Here is a 14,843-nt window from a genome sequence, read left to right on the forward strand (position 1 = left end):
AAACCCCATGATTCAGTGTCTTAGTTGTTCCAGCTGCCCACAATTCCGTGACTGGAAGGAGAAAGTGGGTGGGGCGGGGCTCAAGCCCAGGCCATCATCTCTCTCCAGTTGACTCCCAATACCCCCACGGGCAACAGGCAAAGCACCAGGAAGATTTCCCAAGGGTCATGGCGAGCAGGTATGTGCTGATGTTCTGGGAATATCGACCTACGTGGGACTGGCGAGGCACTTTTAGGGGCTTAAATTTCCTTTTCTACGAATACTCATCTCATCTTTGTTTTTTTTCAACATTTTTTATTTATTTTTGGGACAGAGAGAGACAGAGCATGAACGGGGGAGGGGCAGAGAGAGAGGGAGACACAGAATCGGAAACAGGCTCCAGGCTCCGAGCCATCGGCCCAGAGCCTGACGCGGGGCTCGAACTCACGGACCACGAGATCGTGACCTGGCTGAAGTCGGACGCTTAACCGACTGCGCCACCCAGGCGCCCCCTCATCTCATCTTTGATGCCCAGCATCAATCAAGTCATGTCATGTTAAAAAAAAAAAAAAAAACGAAGGTTGGGGCACCTGGGTGATTTGCTCGGTTAAGCGTCTGACTCTTGCTTCTGACTCAGGTCCTGACCTCACGGTCGGCGAGTTCAAGCCCCGCCATCGGGCTCCACGCTATCATTGGGGAACCTGCTCTCTTCCTTCTCTCTCTGCTCCTCCCCTGCTTTCTCTCCCTTTCTGAAAATAAAGAAATAAACTTAAAAAAATGAAAATAAAAACACGACGGTAACTTTTTGGAAAGGTCTTTGAGCTGGTAGCCTGTGACCCGTGAAAATATTTATACTCTGGAAACTAGCTGTGAGCCCAGTATAAAATTTTCATCTTCATTCAAACACTTTATCATAACCTGTCTTGTATCACAGTGGGTCAGATGGGGCCTGTCCCTCCCCAGTGTCCCTCTCCCAGAGTGCAGGGACCTTGTCTCCACACCTTTATGCCCTCTCCCCGGCCCTTGGGTAGGTCTCGCAATGACCCCTGAAGTGTTTTTGGATTAAGTTTAAGCAAAAATGAATTTTATTTTAGTGTTTATCTCTAAGACCATGTTCTGAGTAGATGGCCAGCATGCATTTTTGCCTAATGTCCTTATTTCCCTTATTCTAGCTATTAAAAAAAAATAATTGAGACGGAGGAAGTAAAATTGCCGGCCACCCTGTTTAAACAAAGCTGCCTGGACGCTCTATGCTGCCATCTAGTGGGAGAAAAGGATTCAAGGCCATGGAATCCGGTCCCACGAGAGGGCAAAACAGGGTCTGTGTTTAGAACAAGGTCAGCGACGCCAGAGTGGAGGGGATGGGAGGGGCACACGATGGGGGATATGTGTTTTCCTCCGATTAGCCACGCACCGCCGCCGAGGGTGGCTGCCTCTTTGCACTTGGCATAAATAGAGGAGGAAGCCTTCTCTGTGGTTTCTCGAACAAGCACATCACGATAAACTGGGTGGTGTCCTTGGCTGTGATTCTATCTGTGGGCTAGTAATTTAGGCTGTGGGACATTCCCATCAGAACAATGCCGTTTTTAGAGGAGAAAAGTCATGGTTTTATTAGCATAAGTGACACACACACACACACACACGCACACGCACACGCACGTAGACACAATGCATTGTTTCAGCCTCTGGCTGATTTCTGGTCCTGTGCTATCTCCTTAATCCAAAGCAGCACTTGGCCCTACAGGAGGGAGCCGCGGGGTCCCTGGCTCAGCCTCTGATGATGACTACTGGGGCTTTTCATCCCAGTTGACTTTATTTATTCATAAGCAGAACGCACACTCAAGGTTCTGTGGGCCCTGTCCCGGTCACATCCCCCTTGCCTTCAGTTTTCTTTTATTTCTTTGTTTCCCTTCTCTCCCTTGCCGGTCCTCTGAGCAAACCGGTGAGTTCCTCGGGGCCCCTTTTTCTTTCCCCAAACACACACCAGCACGCGCGCGCGCACACACACACACACACACACACACAGAAACACAGTCTGGAGGGCCCTGGCCTAGATCTTTGTTGGAAAGTGGCTTTTGAGAAAATCAGAGAAAACCCACTTAGGTCACGGTCAAGAGAATCCCTGGGGCCAGCAGAGCTGTTCAGCCAAATCTGGGACGAATGATCACTCAGAAAGAGGCTGCTTGGGGGGTGTCTGGGTGGTTCAGGCAGTTAAGTGTCTGACTTCGGCTCAGGTCACAATCTCGCGGTTTGTGGGTTTGAGCCCCGCATCGGGCACTGGGTTGACAGCTCAGAGCCCGGAGCCTGCTTCGGATTCTGTGTCTCCTTCTCTCTTGGCCCCTCCCCCACTTGCACTCTGTTTCTCTCTCCAAAATAAATAAACATTAAAAAAATAAATAATTAAATAAAAGAGAGAGGAACAGGCTGCTTGCTCGGAACATCATTGAGAAGGATTCTGGGGGCACATCTCGATCTTGTGGGGGGAAGAACTCAGGGATGTATCAGGAAGGTGTGACGGGTGGACGAGAAGGAGTATTACCCTATGGGCTTAACACAAAAACGGTTTCTTGGGAGGCTAACAGTGAGATGCTGTTAGCTGTTAACATCCTGGCTCGAATCAAATTATTGGATTAGCTGCCCATCAGGGCTCCAAAGAAATACAGTCACAGAATTGGTGAAATTTCTTTAGGGCTGAGTCTCCCTTTTTTTTTTTTTTTGCTTTGTTTTTAGGTGAGGTGCAATTCACATAACATGCAATGTACAACTTTCATTCTAACCATTTTAAGGTGTATAATTCAGCGGCTTTTAGTATCCTCACAAGGTTGTACACCTATCACCACTCTCTAACTCCGGAATTTTTCCATCACCCCCAAAAGAAAACCTGTACCCATTCAGCATTCTCGCCTAATTCTCAAATTCGTGCCCTCTGCTCCTGGCGGCCGCTAATCTGCTTCCTGTCTCCATGGATTTGCCCATCCGGGGCAATATTTGTCCTTTTGCATCTGGCTTCTTTCACTCAGTGTAATGTTTTTAAGGGTCATCCGTGTCATAGCAGGTGTCCGTTCTTCACTCTTTTTTACGGTCAAATAATATTCCATTGTATGGATATAACCTATTTCGTGTTATTCCCCCCTCAGTTGATGGAGGTGTGGATTGCTTCCACTTTTTGGCTACTGCGGAGAGCGCTGCTCTGAAGGTTCACGTACAAGTTTTTGTGTGAGCACACATTTTCAACTCTCGGGCAAAGAGGTGAGTTTCTCCCCCCATCTTTGGTGATGACGGATCCATCGGAAACTGTCTGGTAGGTGAGTTTTGTTAAGAAGCAAAGGGCAGGAATTTCAGTGCTGCCCGGATGAGGGAGGTCTGGGAGGGAAAGGACAAAGCGTCTCTGGAAAGGAGAACAGGAGAGGGAGGAGACGGTGCCAGACGGGATGCCAATAACCTTGAGCTTTGGTGGGTGGAAGAAAAAGGGGGTTTGTTCTGAATTTATAAAATGGCTGCTGATATTTTTCTGTTTTTTTGTTTGGTTTTGTTTTGTTTTACAACGAAAGGAAAGATGTCTGGTGGGGATGATAAGGTGGGTTAGCAGAAAAGCAAAAACGGTTATGGCTTCGGCTGTGTCGTAGGGGGAAGTCCTGGGCTTAAATGCGAGATCAACTGGTTAGTGAGCGAAGGACCCAAGTCAACAGTTTGTCCTTCGCTCTCTTCCAGGGTGTCATCAGAACATAACACGCGTTGCTTTGCGGTGGTTGTTGGTGTTCGAATCTGTCCTCGCTAGCGGGCCGCGTGCACCTGGGGGTGGGGCTTGTGTCGCAGTCATCTCTGTGTCCCCAGGATACAGTGCAGTGTTGAGACTTGTTGACCAGAGGCACCGGAAGCGGAAGCCCTGTGCTCTTCCTGGTTCTCTGCTCCTTCTCATTTTGCGGCAGCTTTTAGCGGCAGAGTCGGGCCTCAAGGCCAGTGTCCAGGCCCCAGAGATCTATAACCAGGCCCCCTGCGATAATCCCCACCGTAGTGTTATTATGGAAATCTCTGGAAGCTGAGGGAAAGAGGAAGCTTTCTTCAGTTCAGAGCCTAAGGTCAGTCTGGCTCCTTTCCGTTGGGGTCTCAAGTGTATCCTGAACACCGGGACGCCTTCTGGTATGTTGTCCAGGTCCCAAGTGGAGGTCGTCTGGAACCAGGGTCTTGGGGGAACTTTGTCCTTCAGCACGGGACCTGACAATGATGGGGGCAGGAAGAGGTGATGGGGTTTTCGAGGGGCTCTGAGACAATTCCTTGTGTATCTTGTCTTGTTCTTCCTGGGGACTTGTACTTGCTCCTGAGCACATACTCGAGGCAAAGCAGGAAAGGTCTCATATCAGTTCTCCTGTGCCTCAGTACTTGAGGGCAGCCTGCCAATGGCAGATGGCAGGTACCCAGGCCAGCGTGTGGAGGGTCTGTCGGAGAGTGCAGAAAAAGAGGTGCGGGGAGATCATGCCTAGGGTGTGGACCCTGGCGTGGGCTTTGTTATCTGTCTTCTGTCGCCAGGTTCCGCTCAGCGTTCCGCTCCCTGGCCTGGGAACAGCTTGACTTCCTCTGGCTCATTCTCTCCTCACTCCAGTGCCAGTGACATTCACAGAGTCTAGAGTGTAGATTGGTAAGCTCAGCGTCAGATGACGGCCATATTGTCAGCCACTCGATTCCTCCTGATTTTGAAGCGGTTTCCGCACAACCTAAGAGCAAAGCCAGATGGCCTTCTCACGCCTCTTCTTTCCCATCTTTGCTGAAGGGGAGTCCCTCCTCAATCCTCTGGGGTGGCATCTTTGGCCCCAAGAGGCTCAGTGGGGGGTGTGTGGAAGCACATGGGCATGATGGGGGGACGATAGTGCAGGAGGGGAACAACGCGCGATACGACAGCACTGGCAATTTCTGAGGCAGCCTACTCGTGCGAGTGAGTGGGAGCTCTCAAATGGGAAGAGGGAGCTGGATTACCAGAGCCTCCTTCTGTCGTGACTCAGATTGGGTTCTCCTTTATGGTGGGAAATCGATGAGAATCTAATTTTCTTTTTCTTTCTTTTTTTTTTTTTAATGTTTGCATTTTATTTAAATCAAGTTAGTTAACACACAGCGTCATCACGATTTCAGGAGTAGAATTTAGTGACCTATCGCTTCCACATGACAGCCAATGCTCATCCCAACAAGTGCCCTCCTTTGCGCCCGTCCCCCATCTAGCCCATCCCCCCACGTGGCAACCCTCTGTTCTCTGTACTTAAGAGTCTCTTATGGTTGGGGCGCCCGGGTGGCTCAGTCGGTTAAGCGTCTGACTCTTGGTTTTGGCTCAGGTCATGGTCTCATGACCACATGGCATTGTGGGTTCGAGCCCCGCATCAGGCTCTGCATGTACAGCGTGGAGTTGCCTTGGGATTCTGTCTCTCTCCCTCTCTCTCTGCCCCTCCCCAACTCGCGCGGTCTCTGTCTCTCTTAAAATAAATACATACACTTAAGAAATTTTTTAAAGTATTTATTTATTTTTGAGAGAGAGAGACAGAGAGAGACAGAGCACGAGCAGAGGAGGGACAGAGGGAGAGGGGGACACAGAATCTGAAGCAGGCTCCAGGCTCTGAGCTGTCAGCACAGAGCCCGACACGGGACTGGAACTCACGAACTGCAAGATACCTGAGCCGAAGTCAGACGTTTAACCGACTGAGCCATCCACGCACCCCAAATAAATAAACTTAAAAAAAGTCTTGTGGTTTGACTCCCTCTCCGTTTTTATCTTACTTTTCCTTCCTTCCCCCTATGTTCATCTGTTTTGTATCTTAAATCCCACATATGAGCGAAATCATCTGATATTTGTCTTTCTCTGACTGACTTATTTCGCTTAGCGTAATACACTCTGGTTCCAGCCAGGTAGTTGCAAATGGCAAGATTTCATTCTTTTTGATTGCTGAGTAATACTCCATTGTGTGTGTGTGTGTGTTTTGAGAGAGAGAGACAGAGTGTGAGTAGGGGAGGGGCAGAGAGAGAGGGAGACACAGGATCCAAAGCAGGTTCCAGGCTCTGAGGTTGCAGCACAGAGCCCGACGCAGGGCTCGAACTCACAGACCGCGAGATCATGACCCGAACCAAAGTCGGACGCTTAACCGACTGAGCCACCCAGGCGCCCTTATACCACATCTCCTTTATCCATTCATCCGTCGATGGCCATCTGGGCTCTTTCCATGCTTTGGCCATTGTTGCTAGTGCTGTTATACATGTGGGGGTGTGTGTGCTCCTTCGAATCGGTATTTTTGCATCCTTTGGCTAAATACCTAGTAGCTTTATGGCCGGGTCGTAGGGTAGTTCTATTTTTAATTTTTTGAGGAACTGAGGAAACTGATTTCCAAAGCAGGCTCTCTGGCTGGTGAAACAGGTTGTGTAATGAGAGCTTCCGAGAGAGGGCACAGTCTGGGGGTTGGCCTAGGTCCCCTGAGAAGGTTGTAGGGAGGGTTGGTGAGGGTCATCCCGTCGGATCTTCAGACCAGAAGTAGCAGCCAGAAACCGTTTGCCAAATAGCTGCTGGGGGTCGCATCAGCGAGAATGGAGGATGACAATGGGAAGGGTCCCTACCACTGAACCTGTTTGGTCACTGTCTTCCCACGAGCCACTGTTTTGTGGCCTTGTTTGGTCCCATTTCCGGTAGATCACGACCCCTCTTCCCCCACCCTGAGATGTGAGGTGGGAATAGACACCTCCCCCCCATCTCACCCCTGTGACCAGCACACTCACCTGCACCAGGTCCGGCGTGAGGCGCTTGGCCTGCAGCCATTTCTGGAACCTTCCTGTTTTCCGCAGGATGCGCTCGATGCTGCAGGTCTTTGGGGCTGCCGCAGAGGCACAGATTCTCCTGTCCGAGATGTCACTTTCCTGTTTGCTGACCAGCCTCGAGATCTCCACAGGGCGCCAGGTTTTGGAATCATCTGAGTAATTTGCAGGGTAAGAAGGTAGGGGGTCGGGAGGCAGTCCGACGCGGGAGGCCAGCCGGCTGTCAAACCTGGAAGAACAGCCCTTTTAGGCTCTGCCTGGAGCCAGAGGGATGGAGGGGGGGCCGAGGAGGGACTAGCTTTACCTGCCAGAGCCAGCAGAGCCTGGGGACAGGGAGACAGGAGACAACACCCAGTCTGCTCCATTTCTCCTCCTTACACGGGGGTGCTCCAAACTGTGCGAGAACACTACTTTCCTTTCCTCAAACTCAGGAGGTAAATATGTGAGACCAGAAGAGGTGACATAGATGTATGCCAGACGCAAACTTTCTCCTCTTCATGCAGCTGGCACGGAAGGACTAACCATGGCTTTCCGAACTTCCTCTCCAGGTAAAGACAGCAGCTTTATACATGCCGGTCCCTTAGGATTCTCCTAATACCCCCTCCCCACTTCACAGATGGGAAAACTGAGGCTTCTCGAGCTCACGTACCTTGCCCAAGGTCAGGCAATACGTTGCCAGGCAGAGGGGCAAACCCGGGGCCCTCTGTCAGAAAACCCCAGGGTCTTTCCCCTTCCCTACACCAGTTCTAGAAAGAACCTGCCCTCTGACCAATGGCTGGGTCTTGGAAGCATAGTTCGTGAAGAGGCTTCTCGGCCTTCACTCGGACGAGCGCGGCTCTCCATATCCCTCCCCAAGAGGCCCCATCAATTTTGCTTTCAGTTGAAAGATTTAAGTCATCCGTACCAACCAAGTCACAGGGAGCGGCGGCTGCTAAATGGTCACCAAACCCAAAAGCCATCTGGGATCCAGGAAGTGTGTAATTCCAGGGGAGAGGCACTGGCTTACGACCTTGACCCTTTTCTCCAGTCATTCTTCTAGCTGTGTGCCAACATTTCCATTAGGGAAGAATATTAAATCTTCTTCCGATTTATGTATGAAAAATTACCAAGGCGCTATCTACTTTCATTATTAGTAACATTTGGCTTGTAAGATCTGCTCTATATTTAATTGAAGGAAGAATCTTTAACTTCTTGCTATCAGACATTATGGGACAACCTCTTTCTCCATCCCTCTCTCTCTGTCCCTTCCCAGCTTGTGCTGTCTCTGGCTCTCTCGAATCACTAAATAAACTTAAAAAAATAAAAGTATATTAAAAAAAAAGATGAAACCTTGTAAACTAGCAATGAGTCCATTGCACTGGCATTTTCAGGACAGCCACTGGAAATGATCCTCCCCTGTGACAGGATAAGGAAGGGCAGAGGGCCCCCAGGCAGGGCCGTCCGCGTGTTTCCTGTAGCTGCTTTTGCTCATGGGGTTCAACCCCCTGGAAGGCCTAAGATAGCCATAATAGCAACACACATGTATGAAACAAGCATGCCAGTCGCTGCTAAACGCTTGGTGTGTATTAATTCAGTAAACCTTGCAGCAAGCCTATGAAGTCGGTACTGTTATTAGCCGTACGGATGAGGAAACTGAGGCACGGAGAAATCAAGTAATTTGTCCAAAGTCCTACAACCAGAAATTGAAGGAAGCGGCATTCAAGGCTCCAGAGCTCGCAACCTCAACCGCTTTGCCATTGCTTAGTCCTCTGTCATCCTTTTTATGAGTTAGCTTTGGGGACCAGATCGGGAACATTATTAGGGGGTGTAGCTAGCAGGGTCCTTCATGACAGGTGACCTGTAAAGGACACGTGGTACACATTCAGGGGTGGCCCTCAAGGCATCCCGTTAAGAACCAACTGAGAACAAATAAAGAGGTTTACAGGCCGCTTTCCCCCCTTCCGAGGTGGTACTAAATTTACGGCATGGAAAGGAAAACATGTATATTCTTACAACTTTGAATCCCTACTTTACTGAGCAGAAGAGTGTCAGTGAGAAAATACGGTCTTCCCCTTCACTAACATGTTAAAAATCCCAGAATTTGGAAACCTACAAAACAGACGCAGCATCCTTTTTTTTTTTCTTTAAGAGAGAGAGCGCGCGTGCATGTGTGAGTGGGGGAGGGGGCAGAGGGAGACAGAGGCACAGAGAGAGACAGAAAGGGGGAGAGAGAATCCGAAGCAGGCTCCATGCTCAGCACGGAGCCCAACACAGGGCTCGATCCCACCACCCCGGGATCATGACCGGAGCCCAAATCAAGAGCCGGATGTTCAACCGACTGAGCCACTCAGGCGCCCCCCGTCCCCCAAAGGCCCCCTTTTAATCTTCCTTCTGAACTGAGATCATGAAAGATACACAAGCAGTATCACAGCTTCCGCAGCTGGAAGCAAGCAGAAAGGTCGTGTGGTCCAATCCCCACGAGCCCCTCAACCTGGAGAGCAGGGTGGAGGTGCGGAGGAGAGCAACAGTGTTGCAATGAGAATAAAACACTTCCTTCTAGGGCATGACCCTCAGGCTTCCGTCCAGTCGAACGCCAAGTGGGTAGACATGCCTTCCTAAATATTTCTTCCCTGTCTTTCCTCATCTCCATTCGCCAGCTCTGCACAGAACCCTCAAAGCATCCGGCGTCTTCCCAAAGCTCAAAGGACGCAGCTTGCACGCCTTAGGTGTATGGATGGATAGATGAGTGGAGGGATACGTGGAGGGCTGGCTGGCTGCAGAGTGGTGGCTGGGTGGAAGAATGCATGGATGGATGCCCGAATGAATGGGTAAATGGAAGGATGGGTGCATGTTCGGACTATTAAATGTGTAGACGGAAGCTTTGGTCGTAAGCTCTGGGGCCCTGCAGCTCTCAAGACTTCCGAGGTGAAAGAGACAGGTGAGGGCAGGGGAGAAGAGAAGGCAAGGTCGCGCCTAATGATTTACTGATTTTACCGCGAGCCCTCCGCTCCTCAGAAGTATTTAAAACATCCCTTAAGACGTGGGGAGTGGGGGGCAGGGACGTAAGGCCAAGCGAGTACATTAAGGTAGGGCAAAGTAAAGCATCTGTCTTGGTAGGAGCCCAGGAATCCGTAGGAGCGATTCTGATCAGAAATAGTGCTACTAAGTACCCCACCTTCTTCCCCCCACCCCCCAACCCCCACCTATTACCTGCACATACACCAATACGGATCAGTCAGTTCCTGGTACATCTTGCCTCTGGCTGTGATATCACTTGGGATTTCACAGATAGGTATGTTTGCAGGAGGAAGAGTGCGTCAATCAGGTTTACTCTTTCTTTTTTTTTTTTTTTCTGGCTTCCCTTAACTTTTTCGTTTAGGATTTGAAAGTCCACATGGAATGCATGGAAAACTGGTACCGAAAACATGGAGACGTTCAAAGGTTAATGGGTGAGTATGGGAAGCATCTGATTGATTTATCGTTAGCATTCTTGCCAAAGAGAAGATAAGGGATAGAAGGAAACATGACCTTCATCTACGAATTACGCGTCTTCAGCTTCCCAGGCTCGCTCTTGGCTGCTGAACAAACATTATCCAATTCGTACAGAGGACCTGGCCTGGAATGTTAATGCTTGCCTGGTGAAGGCATTTCAGTCAAACATCTGCGAGTTTGGGAGGGGCTTTTTCCTAAGGTATCATCGTCATAATTTTTATTATTTTTATGATTAAAAAATTTTTAATTGTTATTTATTTTTGAGAGAGAGAGAGAGAGATACAGAGCATGAGTGGGGAGGGGCAGAGAGAGAGGGAGGCACAGAATCGGAAGCAGGCTCCAGGCTCTGAGCTGTCAGCACAGAGCCCGACGTGGGGCTCGAACCCACGAACTGCAAGATCGTGACCTGAGCCAAAGTCGGATGCTTAACTGAATGAGCCACCCAGGCCCCACATCATCATAATAATTGTTAAAAGCGGGAAAATATTTGGAGATGAACGAGGCGAATGAACACACCATTTAGAGAGAGAGGCAAACGATGTGAACTTGTAGACGATTTAGCGAACGAGAAATAGAAATAGCCAGTAAGCCCGAAAAAAAAAAAAAAGGCTCGACTCAGAAGAAATACATACTAAAAGTACAAATATTAAATATTTGTGAGTGTGCGATCAATGAGCTCCAGAGGCAGAAGTCTCTGTTTGGAGATACATACATATATAAAATCTCTTTAAAATGTGCTGTATTTTTTGACCCAGAAATTCCACCCTTGGGAATGTGTCATGGGAATTTATCACTGATATGCACAAAAAGCCAGCAACAGCAATGTTCAACATAATGTTTTAGAAGACTAAAAAACAAAAAAAACATAGTTGTCTCATAGTATGGGTTGGTTCAATAAATTATGCTTGACTGATGCAATCGAATACCACAAAGCCATTAAAAATCTAATTGTGGATACATCATTTGCAAATATCTTCTCCCATTTAGTGGATTGTTTTGTTTTGTTTTGTTTTGTTGATGGTCTCTTTCGCTGTGCAAAGGCTTTCTATTTTGGTGCAGTCCCAATAGTTTAATTTCACTTTTGTTTTCCTCGCCAAAGGAGACATAGCTAGAAAAATGTCTCTGTGGCTGATGTCAAAGACAAGAGTTAATAATGTGAAAAGGGCGTTCCGGACACATTGCTAAAGAAAAGTTTGCAGAAGGGTGTACATAGGATGATCGCAGTTGTGTGGAAAGAATGTTAAATCCATACTTGGAAAAAAGGTGGCAAGGACACTCACAAGATGTTAACTAAGGGACGATCTCTTGGCGGAGGAATTGTACGTGATTTTTATTTTGTGCTTTCTACTATCAATATTGCCAGAAGATTCTAAAATCAACAGGCATGACTTTTAAAATAAGGAACCAGTTGCTTAAATTGTGAAGAATATAAACGAGACCCACTCGCTGCCTCTCTCTGCTTCTTTGTGCTTGAGGAATATGCCTTCTCAAGGCAGAGAGCCCTCAACCCCAGCCTGCCCGCCCCACCCCCCACCCCCCACGCTTTCCTGCGTGTATCTGCACATATCCCTTTCAGGCACACGTAGAAAATAAATTCCGAGGGAGCTGAAGTGATATCCTGAACTTGAATGGATGAACACAAACCTATTTGGGGAAATGCTTCCCGAATTTGGCTGATACCTGCCCGCTGAGAAAAACTTCATTTACTGCCACTTGGTGAAGAGTCAACTGTAAGATTCATATACTCTTGTTTACTTACCTGGGAGCCCCCTTTAGTCGAATCCCATAATTTCCCTCCCTCCTCTCTGAAAATATGTCCATATTCTCCCTGCCTCCTTTCGCTAGGGAATCAGCCCCATGTCGCCTTTGTTCTTGGTCCTCTCCATCCTGTCTCTTAGGGGGGAAATCTATCTTTTTTTTTTTTTTAATGTTTTATTTACTTTTGAGAGAGAGCGCATGAGTGGGGGAAGGGCAGAAAGAGAGGGGGACAGAGGATCCCAAGTGGGTTCTGCGCTGACAGCAGCGAGCCCGAAGCGGGGCACGAACCCACAAACCGTGAGATCGTGACTTGAGCTGAAGTCACCAGTTCCCCCTGCGCGCTGCTTTCCATGAGATTCTTCCCTAACACAAAGCATGTCTTGTGCCTACCCCCTAAACTCCTTCACCATCGTCTGCAAGAGCTCCCGCAGTTGGGAAGGTCTTTGAATGTTTCACCATTTGAAATGCCTTTAAAAGGGGCCTGATGGGAAAAGTCCACATCAATACAGTATCTGTCATCTCACAAAAGAAGTTCCCCATTTTTGATCGATGTTTTCTATTTGTTATATCTGTTCGGTACCTTAGTGGAATCATCCAATATGTCTTTGGTTAATACAGATTGGAAATCAAATTGTTGTAAATGAATGCCTTCTGCTAACCCTAAGATAGGTCCTTGGGGGAGGGCTGAGGAGTAAAGGCCTATTACGAAGGGTCTTTGGTATCGAAGGGGCAGGGAAACACTGGCCCACAGGTGAAGGTCCCAATTCCTTGGCACGGCATTCAAGGTCCCTGCCCCATCTGACTCTTCAAATCTCCTCCTTCTGCCACACATGCCCCATGTTCCAGCCTCTAAGTGCTTCTCACCTCTTCCCACACTCTGGGCCATTGTTTCGCTGGTCCTTCTACCTCAAACCCTTCTCCTGAATTTCAGCTGATCCTTTAAAGGCCTTGCTCGGAATACTTTCCCCTGGAGAAGCCCTTCCCCCATCCCCATTTTACAGTTCCCTTCTGGCCTGCATCAGACCAGGTCATATTACTGTTATTTGTAACACGGCTCCCTCCTCCTGCACCCCTGGAGGGCCATGGCCAGAGTTCTAGGGATGTCCCTAGAGTACCTGCTGGCTCTTGGTTGCGGGAAAGACTCACTGACCATGTGCTGACAGTGTGATACCTCTCATCCTTGGGTGAGATCCCCGTGCACCGCCATTTACTAAGCTTGGCTTTTCCTCTGGATCCGAAAATTGGTTCAGGAACTTGAGAGCAAACTGCCCTGATCTGAATCTCAGATCTGCCACTTACTAGGTGGTGACCTTGGGCGAGTCACTGAATCTTGCTGTGTCTCAGCTTATTATCTGAACAATGAGTTGCAACACATTAACTTCCAGGATGGTGACGAGGGGTAAATAAAACTAACTTGGTGGCACCTGGGTGGCTCAGTCGGTTAAGCGTCCGACTCTTGATTTCAGCTCAGGTCGTGATCTCACGGTTCCTGGGATTGAGCCCCGAGTCGGGCTCTCCGCTGACAGTGTTTGGGATTCTCTCTCCCATTCTCTCTGCCCCTCCCCTGCTCACACGCGCACCGGCTCTCTCTCTCTCTCTCTGTCTCTCTCTGTCTCTCAAAATAAATAAATAAACATAAAAAATAGCTTTAAAATGTCTGTCACGTAGTAGGCCTTCTAGCAATTTTATTTCCCTCTTTTTATGAGAAACGAACTTGGTAAACTCCATAATCCCAGGCTACTCCATCCGTGGGAAGGAACACTTTAAGCTCCCACCTCAAAAGAAAACTTGGAAGTCAGCACCTAGGGTTAGAATTCAGCTTCATACCTTCTCCCCCTCTGCACCCCAACTTCAACCGATCACCACTATGATTCGATGGCTGTGCCTCAGCTCCCACCCATCAATTACATCTTGACTCCTTTTCAGTAAACCCCTGGATATCATCACATGAAGGGAACGGAATTTTGCCCCTCCGCGTTAGCTAATGGAGATTCTGACCTTATTTCTTCTTTAAAGAACTTCTTGCAAATGGATGTCCCGATGCAGGCATTGCATTTATCAAGACCGAGGAAAGTCCTTCCAAAATTGTAGCTGGTTCTGATTCGGGGCACCAGAGAAGGAGAGGGAGAAGCCAGCGAGGAAACGCAACAGCTCAGGGCTGAGACCCACAGCAGCAGGTGCAGCCGGCCCGGGCAGAGGCTGGCAGCCGTAGGCCCCAGCTGGGGTTCCATCTCAGGCTCAGGATTCCGGCCACAGCCTTCAGCTGCCCACTCAAGGCTGCGCAGGGGTTAGGTCTTGGCAAAAGACAGGGGGCTGGCTTCAGGGCGCTGAGCCCATCCCAGGCTCCCCGGTTCCTGTCGGAGGATGCTAAGAAGCTTGGGGCGAACGGGGCTGGGGAGGAGGTGAGGAAGTCCATGGAGGATGCTGATAACACAGTTTCCAGAGTTACTCTTCCTTTGTCTGGGGCGGCTGCCGCAGGCTGGGGAAGGGCTGACTGGCAGATTTCGGGAAGGACAATGGTCAGGGCTTTCCCTGTGCGGTCCTTTTGACAAACACAGGATATCCTGGCTGGGCAGGAAAGGTCCATGCAGGATGTGTGTCCCACCTGGGTTCCACCTGGGAGTGTCAAAGGATCCTGAAGGCCTCCGCCCTCCACTGTTTCAGTTCTGAGTACATCTGTCCCTATGGATCATGCACGCACACACACACACACACACACACACACACACACCCCAATTACATCTGTCCCAATGGATCTCACACACACACACACACACACACACACACACCAATTACATCTGTCCCAATGGATCACACACACACACACACACACACACACACACACATACACA

The 14,843-nt window shown here is 49.1% G+C and overlaps 1 protein-coding gene across 1 annotated transcript in view; it reads right to left on the reverse strand.

Annotated features, from left to right (window-relative positions):
- The window catches only part of DIPK2B (divergent protein kinase domain 2B), a 46,909-nt gene extending 32,449 nt beyond the window's left edge, over window positions 1–14,460 (reverse strand). Inside the window, exons 1-2 of the mRNA XM_058712436.1 lie at window positions 13,990–14,460; window positions 6,727–6,991 (exon numbers count right to left, since the gene is read on the reverse strand). Of these exons, the coding sequence (XP_058568419.1) occupies window positions 6,727–6,991; window positions 13,990–14,222 (498 nt within the window). The 5' untranslated portion in view covers window positions 14,223–14,460. The remainder of the gene's footprint in view (window positions 1–6,726; window positions 6,992–13,989) is intronic.
- Between the last annotated feature and the right edge of the window lie 383 nt (window positions 14,461–14,843).

Source organism: Neofelis nebulosa, chromosome X (genome assembly GCF_028018385.1).
Source record: "Neofelis nebulosa isolate mNeoNeb1 chromosome X, mNeoNeb1.pri, whole genome shotgun sequence".
Taxonomy (NCBI): Eukaryota; Metazoa; Chordata; class Mammalia; order Carnivora; family Felidae; genus Neofelis; species Neofelis nebulosa.